The sequence below is a fragment of the Pyrus communis genome, chromosome 16 (genome assembly GCF_963583255.1).
Source record: "Pyrus communis chromosome 16, drPyrComm1.1, whole genome shotgun sequence".
NCBI lineage: Eukaryota > Viridiplantae > Streptophyta > Magnoliopsida > Rosales > Rosaceae > Pyrus > Pyrus communis.
The window spans coordinates 6,167,244-6,182,398 of NC_084818.1; the positions used below are offsets into that span (position 1 = coordinate 6,167,244).

The following is a 15,155-nucleotide window of genomic DNA, read 5'->3' on the forward strand; positions in this document are numbered from 1 at the left end:
CTATTTGTCAGTGCTATGTATTACTTGGCACATGAAAATATTTCTGCAATTGTTTTTTCTCGCCATACACTCCTCTTTATTCTAACCGTTGATTGAAGAATCAATCAACCGAAGCAATGATCAATGCATAAGGAGAAGACCGGAATGCGGAAATCAGTTCCCTGAACATATAAGCCTCAGTTAAAGGCTAAGATCTTCGGGAGGACAGATATGAAGCTCAAAAATATTCACGATGCCGTTCAACAAGCACGACCACTACGAGTCACCAATTTGAGCTTCATCATGTGCTCGAAATATCGAGAGAAACAGCAAAAGGTAAAATTTGAAATTTCGTAACAGCATGACATAATGAATCTGAATAGAATCTCAACTCGCAAATTGTCCGAAAAAAAGGTTCCTTAATTAGAAAATAATCCATACGTTAAGAAAATTTATGGAGGACTCCACCTGGTAAAACATTTGTACAGTCACGACCACAAATTCTACTACCGCCTCGCTTTTTACACCCTTCAAACTTGTACACTAATTTATCTCCTCTGCAGGGGCCTCAGGTGCGTTCACCGTCTGCGCCGTGACTACTCTAGGTATATCCTCAAACTAAAAATGTACAGTTTTAAGTACAACCAATGATCTTTATTTTCATCGCGCCTTATCCATCTCAATACATAGACGTAGCCTTTACTTGACATGAAAGAAATAGAGGGGCTCATATTATCCTCAGTTAGCTGTACAACTTCGTCCCCGTACCCCATCTAAGCAGCAGAAGCCTGGGGAGCCAGAATGCTAATCCTCCTCTCTGCAAAAGATTCAGCACCTTGTTAGCGATTTGAGGCAACCAGGTTTGTTACACCAGTAGCAAGTCCAAGGCTTGAAGCCGGAATAACAATACATATTAGGCTAGAAAATCATATTATTCATATTGGAAACGACAACCAACTTCTTGCATTGCAAGAAAACCCAAACGATGAATCAGAACTACTTTTGTGTATCATGTGTTAAAGCATCACTATGAGATGTACGATTGATATGAAATGACAAAGGAGAAAGGGCGAAAAAGTACCCCCAGCAGCAACAAGTTTCTCTACACGGGCAACTATATGCTTCCCATAAGTATACTTCTTCAGGGCATTCAGGTGAACCTTAATTCGGTTAAGGATTAGTTCAAGTTGCTGATCGTCACAAGTTTCCAACACTTTCTGTACAACATAGTTTGCGAACTGATCCTTCATCATCGCCTAAATTCAAACAGAACAAGAATAAGAAGGCATATTAAAAGACCCTAGTCTATGCATATACCCGTCTTCAAAACCAATGCCTGGCAAATCATTTTCCTAGAGCCATAGTATTTGGAAAATTTGATACTAACAAAATGAAAAACCTTCACAATTTAAAAAGTTTGTGTTCGTCGAACTCATTTGAAAAGTAGTCAATGTTAATCAAAAACGAAAATGATATATGCATTAATAAATTCAAGCTTTCAATAGTCGTACTAGCACATTGTTGAATATTATATACTAAGGACACGATTCAAATACTTTGTCAAAACAGCTAGATGCATCAAAAAAGCAATTGATTTGCAAAGATGAGGCAAACTATCATTGAGAATGTTAAGGTCAAAGTTAACTGTTACATGTCAAAGATAATACGTGAAAGTACACCCAATGAGCTCACTAGTATTCAAATGAATTCACGAGTTCAACCTAAGAAACCATCGTTTCAGGTAACAGCATAATCATAATAAAAGTAATCATAACAGCTTCGGAAGTTATAGAAAAGTTACTTCAAACTGTAAAGAGTATTTTCATAAAACCCCCAAAAGTTAGAGACATCAACTCTTTTCAGTAATTTGAAAGGGTTCGCACTTAGTTCAGGAACACATCTATGCAAACTTGACCAGAGTAAAATATATTTGAAGATGGCACATTGAGACAAGTAAAGAATTAAAGAAAGAAAATTATACTATAACAAAAGAATACATTCACCAACAGTGCACACCAAAAACTTCATAGTAAGTAGCAAACCTGAAGGGGCTCATTTTCGTCAGTGGTACCAAGCATCTCAGTTACAAGGGCCTGGCGTTCAGCAAGAGTTCCAAAACTTAAACACTTTTCTATGACATTTGACGCAAACTTCTGCTGGCTCATTTGAACGATTTGCCCAGTTAGTTCCTTAATTATGCATGACCGTTCATGTGGCTTTCCATGTTCCAGCACATGCTGTAAAAGTAAATACAATCAATTAACTGAGTTCAATGTAAACAAAGAATAAAACATATAGTTTACTATATAAAGCAAAGGCTACGTATTGTTGTCTCCAAATTAAACCACAATTTAAAGTATCCACAACTCCTTTGCGGGTTCCATGAAAAGAAAGTTCATGAATCTAGTTATTACATGCACGTCTTTGAAGTAAACATCAGGCTATCAGCTTATGGGACATTTATTTGTTTTTACGGTTTCTGAGTTAGCTTTTGCAAGCCTATTCTGAAATGTAAAGAAAGTAAAGTTTACAAAGCACAAAGGACCAAAGGTATAAAAGAGGTACTCAATTCTTCTTAAAAAATTGTATGTCATCAACCTGACATAATGGCTCTGGTGCAAAACCAGAGGCAGGGAGGTAACTCTCCGAGTAACAGTTCAATGATGTGATTACGTTCAATCAACAACAGTGTCTACCATATTATACTTCCACAGATCATCACAAAATATAATATTTATCTTTTGACTTATTGCAAGTGCAAACAAAACCGTATTCAGTTAATAAATTACATCAGGAAACAATCAGGTATGGGTGCATAAACTCATTCAATAAGCCAAGTAAGGTGCATAAACAGAGCTCAAAGAAAATAAGTATGAAAACATTAAATTGGTGGTGGAGGGGTGGAGCGGAGCTGAAATCATCTTATTCCTCAATTCTATCCAATCCCTCCATCTAAATGAGATCATGTATAAACAACAGAGAAAACTGAAGATACATATTGTTGTGAGACTAAATAACTGACAATGTAACATTAGTAACAACCGTTGTAACCCCACCAATTTTTTAACAACCAACTAAATGCATAAGCAATTTAAAACAGAGAGCTAATTTGACACTAACATCAAGAACCCCTTTACACTCCAAATCCAGGCTAAATTGAAGTGTGACTGATGAAAAGGCATGAATCACACCCATATGATGAACATAATGGACAGCTAAAAGTCGCATTATAAGCATGAAAACAGAAGTTGATTAATTGGTTTAAGTGAAGTCACAAGTGCATAAAGAGCCAACAAAATTGAGCTTAAGATGAGACTAGGATGTGCAGAGAAAAATCAAAATTGAACATCTATACTGTATAAAATAAGAACCAAAATAACATCCAACAAAGAAAATTAGTTGATTACGTTAAGAGGTCCGTTTGATACTTAAACAACAGATTCCATTAAACCACTGTGGAATTATTTCCTTTAACAATAAGAAGGTAGAGTGACAAAAGTTTCTTAGAAATGAAACAAACCTGGACAACATAATTTCCATATTGGTCTTGTGCCAAAATGCAAACAGACTGCAAAATCTCATCCATCATTATTTGCTGCGTTTTGGGGTCATGGCAGTGCTCCAAAACTCTCTGTTAAATCAAAGTTATTATACCATTTAGTTGCATTCATAAGCATTTATCTTCAACATATCCAACATATATGATTAATAGGCAGATGCAAAATGAATGCGAGTCAGAAAATGGTGAGGTTCTTAACCTGTATGACACGACAACCATATGGATGAGTAGACAGTGTCACGACTTGGTCATAAAAAGTTGAAACAACAAACTGGATGGCATCTTCAGGTACACATTCAATACACTTCTGGACAACATGGTTGCCATTTTGATCACGAACACAACGCATAACATGACCATCCAGTTCAGCTACCATTTTAGTCTGCTGGTCCAGCTCAACAACTTCTATAGCCTGAAAGCACATGAAAGCCAAGTTTGATGGTGATATGATAAACATCATTGACCATTGATATTTTCCCTGAAAACTAAAAAAGAATAAAAAATCTACATGATTATGAAAGTAAGAAACATATGTTTCTCTCTAAAATCTTTGATGATTTATATCTACTAGGTCGTACTCCAATTCCCAGGTAGTACAAGAACAATGAGCTAAACCGTTGTGGCTCATGAAATTCAAACTTGAGAAAACCTAAAATTAAATGGTGTTTTCTTAAGAGACTGAAAAGTTGTTCGTTTTATAGACAAATAATTTCCCAAGGATACCCCGAAACACATTCTATTAGATATGTATCCTGTCTCCTGCAACACGTACAATATGTAGAAGGCAATCCTTCTGAGTTCGTATGAAAGCCAATGGTAAAACATGCAAGGAATATCAATATGGAAAATTAATTACTGTGTTCAGTCAGCTAACTGTACATACCTTCTGAATCACTCGACAGCCATACATTTGAAGGCTAAGGGTCAGCACATGCCCAGTGAGCTGGTCTGCAAGTTCTCTTATTTGTGCTGGAGTTCCATGCTCAAAAAACTGAACCAAAGTGCAAAAGTCAGACATAGAAGAAAAACTGCAACACTTATTTTCCGCCACTTAACCACTGCATATCATGATCATGCTAAGGCACAAGGATACATAAAATTGCACATAAAGGCAAATCAATCTAAAGGGGAAAAGGTACCTTCTGAATCACATAATTACCAAACACATCGGTCATAAGAGATAGTGCTTGGGGCATAATTTCATCAAAAACCATGTTCTTCTCTTCAATTGTGGCAGTTTCAAGTTTCTGTTGAATAAACCGACTTCCATACTGGTCGGCACTGTTCAAGGTATTATATGAGTGAATTAAGTTGTGGATATCTGGAACAAATAAGGGCACAAAGATTTAAAGAAACAGTCACAAATATTTACCTGAACTCAACAACATGCCCTGCAATCTCTGAAAGTTCAAAACATTTAGTCTTGTTGCTTTTGAACTCATCTAGTAAAGAGGAGGCAAAACTTTCATCCAAATTTCCACCATTTTCGGAGTGCCAAGCTCCCATCAGACCTCCACCCATGTTCCTCAACCCAGAAGAAAAACGCAAGTTCCGCTCACCATGCCTGGCAGGACTCCCAGGTCCAACAGGAGAGTTTGGAAGAAGGGGACCACCCAATGGTGTTCCAGAATAAGACATCCCATGCACATATGATGGATTTCCATAATAACCGTGATTCAAGCTACCAGACCTGCCAATGTAGGGAGCACCAAATTGTGATTTTTGGGGCGAAAGCAATTGCCCCAAATAAGCTTTTTGCAAACCAAGTAAATCCATGTACGTATTACCCATGCCTTCCCTATCTTTTGTGGGATCATTAAGGGCTGCAAGCTGTGCAGCTGCATATTCATTTGATCTCAAGTACTGAACATACAATGGGTCCATCATGGGAACCTGAAGAGCACTCCCACCACCGTGATTTCCAACCCTAATATTCTGCAAATCAGCAGCTGCAGACAACAGATTTGGTCCTAGAGACATCCCTCCAAAAGCTCCAGAGTCCAAGCCACCCATTGCAGATGCAGCAGCAGCATTTTCAAATAAGGGTGGTAAACTACCATTACCAAGTGGACTACCCATCATTGATGGAGATGAAGGACCACCAGAATAGCCATAGTTAGGAAATGAGGTATTGTCTACATTCTGATAGTGGGAGTGTGAGCTTCCTCGGCCATTAAGAGCTGGCACAGGTCCTCTTAAGTATGAGTTACCAGAAGATACAGCAGGATTATTAATATCAACTAGATCGTCAGACATATAAGAAGGGCTGTTCAGATCCCTACCAAATCCACTACCTCTTCCCATATTCTGATAAGAATTGTTAGAAGATTGGGAAGCAGAATGCAGATGAAAATTCCCAGAATCAGACTTATTCAAGTACGAATTTTGTTTAATATGGTTCCAATCACCTTGCATGTCATAAAGGTTATGGTGATTATCAATTTCATGTTGCATTTGTGAGCGTGCACGATTCTTCTCATCAATCCTACCATTTGTTGACAGGTTCATACCAGATAATGCAGCTGCCAGATCTGCAGACTCATTCACATCAAGCGAGGCACCATTGAATGAGTTTTGACCATTGCCAATTTTTTTATCCATGGAGGAAACCCTTCCAACTGGTGGAATTCGAGGACTAGGAGCCCTAGCTACAAGCTGAGGGTCTGGTGTGTTGCTTCTCGATAATGAAGCACCCAGAGCAGAAGCATATGTATGAGAACTAGATGAACCGCCGTTCTGAACAGCTGACATTCCCTGTAAATGAGCAAACTGGGTATCTGAAGCTTCAACACCATCATCAAAAGCATTCCGGCTAGCTGGACGAGAAGGGTGCCTTGAGCCATTTGTATTATGTATATCATCCTGCATTGAAATATCAAGAGTTTTAGACAGCAGATCTGATAAACAAATTCAAATTTTATTTTGCAAAAGTTGTCGCGGGCAATGAAATTTAACCAGGAAAAACAAGCGTACAACAAAAAGACCACAGGAGCAAATCTGCCAACAAACCAAGAAAATACATCGAAATACCTTAAGCAGAAACAGTTTCCATTCCAATTAACTTCACATTTTACTGGTGCAACATTTATGCAAAGAGTTAAAATTATAGTTAATAGGCAAGATAAAAGAATTACTGAAAAACAAATTCCACTTTTCAATATCAGTGTCTAGTGTCTACAGCAGATAAATTGATAATTATAAAAAAAAAAAACTGAACCAGTGTCAGGAGAACTAGTTCAATTTCTCATGCCAGCGAACACCTCCATATCATGGAATTAGTCTCATCCGCTAACAATTCAGAGAAACCACTGTCAAAGGCACTAAAGATTGACTTGTTCCACTTCATTAGGATAATCGAAAGGCGCACCCTACTTAGAGGAGCTGAGCTAGATATCGAGTAAATCATATAATGATAAACACAAAATATAAGCGAGAAATCAACGAAGAAACGTAAAGATCAAACCTTTGTAAAACACAAAATTAGAGAAGAAATCTAATCACATAATACTCCAGTAAGCTTAAGCTTATCACACGAAAATTATCATGAATACATAAAATACTTCCAAACGCAAACAAACATTGTATATTCAAGATAACAAGCTATCATATAAACCAATTCAAAAAACAAATTTTACAAACACTTCACCTGAATAATCTCTGCAATACTCTTCTGCCTACTCCCAAGTCCCAACCCCGGCAACCCAATCAACCCATCACCGCCCCACTCTGCCGCACCCTTCCTCGCCGGCACACCATTCTCCTCCTTCCCTCCAATCCCCGGCTGCACAGAAAAAAGTGACCCTTCACCGCCACTCCTACCCCCTATCCTCCTATCTCCAACTGCCGAACCTCCACCTCCACCTCCACCTCCGCCTTGCAACCGCTGGGAAAAACGCCAGTCCTCCTTCGAAAGCAGCGGCGGCGGAAGCCGTGGATTGAGATTACCATTGGAATAGTAGTAATTCACATAAGCTGGATCAGCGAGAAGCTCCTCTTCAGTTGCAAACCCCTTGGTGCCGTTTTTCGTGAAACCCGACAGCGCAGACGCCTCAAACAAGCCTCCGACAGCGTTCAACGAGCCTTCCACGGTGGGCGGCGCCGACCCACTCCTGTATATGTTCAGCTCCTTCTCCCGCTCACTTGCTTCATGCTGCCGCCTCTGTTCACGACTCAACATACTCAAATCTTCGCTGTAATCACCACTCTTTAACATCGATCGCATTGACATTTCAGACATCATCTTTGAATAAGTATCGGTGACCATATCATACAATCAACAACCAAATCAAAGAAAAACCACTGAAAACTGAACAAAGACTGAGACTTTCAGGTCGGGTTTAGCTTAAAACTGCTAAAAACAGATGGGATTGCTACAAAACTTTGGATAAAGCGATTTTCTCGATCAAAAACTACGAACCCATTCTTAAAATTGCACTGAAAGTGAAAAGATTGTTCTTTCCGTAACGTTAAAGAGTGGATTTTTGTACTGAGTGAGACGAGGATCGGAAGCTTAGATGATCAAAAATATGGAGACAGACATTTTTTTTTTAACAAAGGTGAGAATGGAGAAGGGAGGGGGAGACAGTGAAGTAAGAAAGAGGGCAATGATAAGCAAGAGCAGTGTAGGAATCTGAGCCGTTGGATACGAGGAATGACGGCCAGGATTTGGTTCCCGCAAAGAGGTCTTTAGGGTTCTGTTTCATCGACTAACTGCAGCTCCTCCTGCCTGTTTTGTTTGGGATTAATTCATTCATTTAATTCAAGGTCTTAATAGGCATGTTATTTAATTCAAGGAAATGTCAAATCTTTTGAAAAGATTGCGTTATGCTTCTACATATGTATATGAGTAAATTAATTCTCAGTTTTTCGAAGGAAACTTGAATTATATTATTATTAATTTATTATGAGGTTTAGTCAATTTTTATTAAGTAGTGTAGATATCATTTGTTAAAAAAAATGTAAATTTGATTCTTAGTTTTTACATTTGGTATATAATTTCATTCTTTTTTGGAGTGATGATCTAAATAGGAAATTTTTTTTTAAGTACGACAATATATTTTACACTAAGTGGACGGAGAAATTCGATTAAGCCACACATTTGCATAGGAAATTTCATTTGCTAATTGTGACAGCCCGTCCCAAAAATTCATGTTAACGTACGTGTGAAATTACAACTTTGCCCCTAATTCGTTTCGTTATGTTTTTGGTTGCTTGGTGTGGTGTTGGCAGGTGCTGGGCCATACACACACTCCCACTGTCTCTATCCCCTTTCTCTGTCTCTTTCCCTGTCTCTCTCTCTCCCGAGCTCCCTTCTTTCTTCTTCTTCCTTTGAACTCGTACGGACACACACATAACTACACTAAATCATCACAGATCGAGGAAACTAAAGGCACAGCTGAGATCGTGAAGCTCGTGGGAGCACAACCGTACCATTTTCAGGTAAGAAACCCGTTGTTTTCACGTCGATTCGACAATGGCAGATTTGTGTACTGTTCATGCAAAAATTATTCACCAAGTTTTTGGGATTTCTAAGCTTGTAGGTAGCTTGGTGGTGTCACGAGGAGCCTAGGAGTACTTCGTTGGACGAATTTGGACGTCGGGATAGCCTGGTTCGAAGTTAGCCGGTTTTCGAGTTTGGAGATAGGTATGATCCCGTGATTTTTAGGCTTTAAAAGTGGCCTATCGTTGTTCTACTAGTTCTAGGCTTTATTTTGGTTCAAGAATCGTGAAAAATGGTTGAGGAACGAGTGAGAAAACACGATTTGAAGTTTTTCCAGTTTTCCGGCGCCGGCGACGTCGCCGGAGGCTCGCCGGAGAAGGTGACGGAATATTCCTGACGCCGTTGACGGAATCCGTTAGAACTAACGGAATATTCCTCACGGCGTCAGTTGACGCCGTCAGCGTGCCAGGCACGTGCCTGCGCGTGGCCGGCGCGTGGGGGAGCGTGCGGCGGAGGAAAATTTTTCTAAAAATATGGTTGTGATCCTGAGGTTGTGTAGAGCACGTTGGTATATTCATTTGTCCATTTTGAGCAATGTATGAGAAGTTATTACGAGAAGTTGGTTATGTGCTTTAAAGTTAACGTTTTTATAGTTATTTCGCATATAGATGACACGTACCCCGAGGACGAGCGTGCGCACTCGAGGCAGGGGGCTACGACCCTTCCACTTACCAGTGAGTGGGCTTTTGGTTTTCCGTATATACCTATATACTATATTTTTCCCAGAAATTGAATTAATGTTTATTAGTTATGCCATGCGTTACATTATCATTATTCATGCATCGTTGGTTATGTTAGTAGTTGTATATATATATACATATGCATATTGGGTGCTGTGGATGCACAGGTAAATGCCAGGTAAGTGATGTTCATATTTACATTCAGTAGTAGTTTGAGATGCTTAGAGAGCTCATAACCTGCACCCCCGGTGTTAGTGCTCCCGCCCAGAGTAGGGCACAATCCTTCACGTGATGTTCACCTCCCGCACCACACGCTCAGCTTGGATCCAAGTTAGGTGCACAGTCCTGTCGTACAGACCACATTAGGTGGTTCCGACTCGTAGATGACCCGCGATTATTCGCACAGCCTTCACGTGATCGTAGCACTAGAGCGTATATATATATATTACACCCAGGCCTGTCGTACAGACCACTTTAGGTGGTTCCGACTCGTGGGCAGGTTCAGTTATTGATTTTGAGATTTGAGCTCTATATGCAGCGGTACAGGTCACGTTAGGTGACTCCGGCTGCCAGATTACATGTTATTGATTTGATTTATACATGAGCACTTGCATTTCATTATGAGGTTTCGACATGGCATATTGAGCATGATTGGCATACCCTTGAGCATGTTTGGGCACATCTATATACATACGTATATATGTTATTTTCTGGGAAGTATACAGGTTTTACGGCGAAGGGTTAGAAAGTATTTTACTAAATGGTTTTAGAAAAGCTTTGTTTTTGCCCACTCACGCTTTTGTTTTGCGCCCCTCCAGGTTTTAGTTGCTTAGCAGTTTCGGTGGTTTCCCTGAGGGTTCTTCCGGCTTTTCTGACAGACACTCACCAGCGTAGGGTCACCTTCGGGTGTAATTATGTCGCAACTTTTCTTTTGGGCTGCTGTAGTCTTGCTCTGAATTTGTATCTCACTTACGCTAGCACTTGTTTTAGTACTTTGCATGCTAGTTTTAAATTATTCGCACTTTTTATATTACTATTTTATTAGCTTCCGCACGTGCACATGGTTACGTCACATTCGTGTGACGGCCAGCACGCCCTGATCTCGGTCGGGGTGTGTCATAATTTTTTTTTTTCTTTCTCAATTAGTAGAATTATATGTGCGCACTCATAGATAGTGAAGGCAAATTCGTGACATCATTTTTTTTACAGAATTTTTACACACTTTTTTGTGGAACACATTCTGTAATGTATTTTAAACTATCTTTTTTTATAGAACATCATTCATAAATCATCCTTACAAAAAATCAAACAAATCCAAACCATTAAGGCATTCATTTGTAATGAAGAAATGAATGAGTATAGTTCTACAAAGAAACCCTAAATTAGTAATCCAACGGTCATATGGTTCCAAATTTAGGTAATTTGGTGCACATGATCTTTGAGGAAATACCTAAAAGACAAACAGTTCGGATCGTTGAAACACATTATAAAGTATGCCCACAAAAATGTGTCTCAAAAATTGTGTAAAAATGTGATGTCACGAATTCGTCTCTATAAATAGCAAATTAAAAATAATTAGCAAATTACATGGTACAATTGTTACGAGGGTTAGAGAAGGACCCAAAACAGTACTGCAATTCAAGCTTACAGGTAGGGATGAACTATAAGAAGTAACTTCCATTCATCTGCTCCTGCAAATAAATTCTTGCCATGACGAGTCAATTTGAATGGTGTCTTTAAGCTTACGGCTTTACCTTACCAAACCATCTCAACAGTTCTGTACTAACTTTTAACTAGTTGCATAACTTTTGTGTGCAAATATACGTCTGCTAAACTAATCTCGGTTTAATATTTTGTGATACAAAAATGTGATGTTCCTAACATTATAATTGCGTTTGAGTTTCCGAGCTTAAAATGTTTGAACCCAACACATCTCAGGAATCATCCTAGACTGACTTTGAGAACCCAACTAAACGTAACTGCTTGGTTGAAAGTGTGATGTCTATTTGCAGTAAGAGCAGCTAAAATCTCATTCATTAGGAGGACTGGTCAATTACTCATTGAAGGACAGGTTTGGCACATTCATAATAGTGGGAGAGATTAATTAGGCAACAATTAATAAGGTGATCAATATAGGGCTGCAAGAATTCTTTAATACACACGCTAGTAACCCTTTTTTTCTCATTACAATTGTCACATTTGTCTGTGTTAACCTCGTACTTTCTCTAATCAATTAGACTCAGTGTCGCTATACCAACTACTTATGAGTGATTGTCTTTCTATAATCAAGTGGGATGAAAGATTAAAAATTTAGTTTTTTTTTCAACATCAAAAAGATAAGTACCGCTAAATGGACAACTAGGTATTTGATACAACAATGGTGTCACTTTTATAATCACATTATCAATGTCTTCCAAGATTTTTCTAGTTTTTTTTCCTGATTAATATAAGGTAGATCAAATTTCATACAATATTTGCAAATCGTGCGATGACATGTGTCATTAATAAGAAGCAGGTACACTAATCAACACTTAAGTAAGAATCTTATCATCAACGACCACGTCATATGATTTACAAAATATGATTTAAATTGATCCATCTCCTTAACATTACCCTTAATTTTTTTTTCCTAGTTAGAATGAAAGAATCTCAATTCGACTCGACCAATCGAATATAAAAACACAACTAAATTTTTGCATCAACAAAATATAAAATGGAATGATGTTATTTTAAACTTTCACTAATACTGCGACCCACAAAAACCCAGAGAATATAATTTTATGCTCTGAATGCAACTTAGAACCCTAGCAGCCACTTACCAGTACCACCAAGACCCCAAAAACCCAAACCATATGGCCAACCAAAGATGCCTTTTTATTTTCTCTTCTTTTAAAATCCAGAAAAAGCACCGATCAAAAAGAAAAAAAATACAGAAGGTGATAATGTTAGTTAAGTGGTCATGTCAGCAAAGAGTTTGTTTACATTTACATATTAATATTTATGCAAATAGCAGTGGACGACGATGATTTTGCAGACGTGTGAGTCACTTTACTTCATTCAACGTATCATATAATATTCTGTGTTTGGGAGGGTCACGTGACTTGTCTGTGCTTCCTTCTACGTGAATCATTAATATGTGCTGCTCCACCTCCACCGCTCCACGTACCTTCTTATCAAATAAACTATTATTCTGTCTGCAGTTCATGGGTTAAAACCCTAATTATACTTTAAACATGACAACCCAGAAAAAAAAAAAATTATATATATATATCTGTGTGTGTGTGTGTGTGTGTGTAAGAGAAGAAAATTAAAGTAGGTGTTTATATAAAAAATAAAAAATAAACATTGTGTAGCATGTTTCCTTTATGGGGCATTTTGATATAGATGCTTCAAATTTGAATTTTTTAATCGAACATCTATAACTTTTAAACTTTTTATCAAACATTTTTTTACTAATTTTTAATTAAAATTTATGATTTTTATTGTATTTAATTAACCAACTAGTTCAGAAAATAATATCACAAATATTCTAAAATCACCACAAACATCATATCTTATCTTATCATAATTCGTTCAAAATGAATTTTTCTTATTCAAATAAACATCCTATTAACATACAATTATGAAATATAACATGCACATATATTAAACATAACGTACCAAACAAATATATTAAATATAACGTACCAAACAAATATATTAAATATAACGTACCAATCATTTGGTACGTTATATAAATTTAATCTGAGTACGTATTAGTATTTTGGTATGTTATAAAATATTATTTTTGGTACTTTATGTGACATCTCACATCGCCTAGGAGAGTGATCCTTAAATGTATATTCTCATCCCTACCTAGCACGAGGCCTTTTGGGAGCTCACTGGCTTCGGGTTCCATCGAAACTCCGAAGTTAAGCGAGAAAGAGGCTAGAGCAATCCCATGATGGGTGACCCACTGGGAAGTTGCTCGTGAGTTCCCAAAAACAAAACTGTGAGGGAATGGTAAGCCCAAAGCGGACAATATCGTGCTACGGTGGTGGAGCGGGCTCGGGAAGTGATCCGCCCCAGGCGGGGATGTGACAATTTGGTATCAGAGCCTAACCCTGGTCGTGGTGTGCCGACGAGGACGTCGGGCCCCTAAGAGGGGTGGATTGTGACATCCCACATCGCCCAGGGGAGTGATCCTTAAATGTATATTCTCATCCCTACCTAGCACGAGGCCTTTTGGGAGCTCACTGGCTTCGGGTTCCATCGGAACTCCGAAGTTAAGCGAGAATGAGGCTAGAGCAATCCCATGATGGGTGACCCACTGGGAAGTTGCTCGTGAGTTCCCAAAAACAAAACCGTGAGGGAATGGTAAGCCCAAAGCTGATAATATCGTGCTACGGTGGTGGAGCGGGCTCGGGAAGTGATCCGTCCCGGGCCGGGATGTGACACTTTATGCAATTCTTTATTTAGTACGTACCGAGTTAATAGTACGATGTATCATCCTTATTTTGGTACATACAAAACTTATGGTACGTTATGTGTAAATTGTGTAACCCAAAAAACTACATCTCAATTTTAATTATAAACGACTCTTGTTTTTTTATAATCTATATAAAATGTTGAGTTGGAAATTGGAAAAACTATATTTCATCCAATTAATCTTGAACCCCAGTAGATATAATTGAATCCTTAAATTGAGGAAGTGATGAGATTCCATAAAACTAGCAATAAATTAATGAATATTATTGAGTGCCTTTTTTTTTTACATAGAAATGGATTTAAAAGAATTTATAATACTTAAATTAAGAATATACCTAGAATATAAAGTTTAATTAAAAGTAAAAGCACTTTAATCAAAAGTTGAAAAGTAACAAACGTTTAATTTAGAAAATCTAAAATAAGGCATTTGTTTAAGCAGAAAGGAAAAGAGAAGAACAGTTTAATTATTGGGCAAAAGACTGTTTACTACTCTCATGTTTCGTGATTTTCAACATTTAGTACATCAAGTTTTTTTCATCCCAGAGTCATACCTAAAGTGTAAATTTTGAGATAGTCTCATACATCTGTTAGTCAAACTGTTCAGTTTCCCGTTAACTGTAATGCGGCGCCTATGTGGACAATGACTGGGCGGGCACGTGTCATCCACGTGGAAATTAAAAATAAATTATTTATAAAATAAATTAATTAATTAAATTTTTAAAAAAAATTAAAAAGAATTTGACCCAAACACTCCCGTCTCCTACCTCACACCCCGTCCCCAACCCCTTTCTCCCTTCTCTCCTCTGCAACTGCACCGACCCTTCCTTCTCTCCTTTGCAACCCGCACCCACCCTCCCGTCCCTCATCTTCATCGTCGGCTCTATCCATCAGCGATCATCCTCTTTGTCTTCGCGTCTCCTTCCATAGCAAAGCCAACAAACCCTAATTTTCTAACAATAAAATCAAACGA

At 38.2% G+C, this 15,155-nt stretch overlaps 1 protein-coding gene across 1 annotated transcript; it reads right to left on the minus strand.

The window, feature by feature from the left end:
• Nucleotides 1–316: 316 nt before the first annotated feature.
• On the minus strand, nucleotides 317–8,263 carry LOC137720301 (pumilio homolog 2-like). The gene is made up of 9 exons (XM_068459350.1): nucleotides 7,185–8,263; nucleotides 4,911–6,400; nucleotides 4,678–4,819; nucleotides 4,422–4,529; nucleotides 3,738–3,950; nucleotides 3,500–3,610; nucleotides 2,022–2,216; nucleotides 1,061–1,235; nucleotides 317–796 (listed from the first exon to the last, which is right to left on the minus strand). Exons 1-9 carry the CDS (start codon nucleotides 7,800–7,802, stop codon nucleotides 753–755), a joined length of 3,096 nt encoding a protein of 1,031 aa, XP_068315451.1. The 5' UTR covers nucleotides 7,803–8,263; the 3' UTR covers nucleotides 317–752.
• Between the last annotated feature and the right edge of the window lie 6,892 nt (nucleotides 8,264–15,155).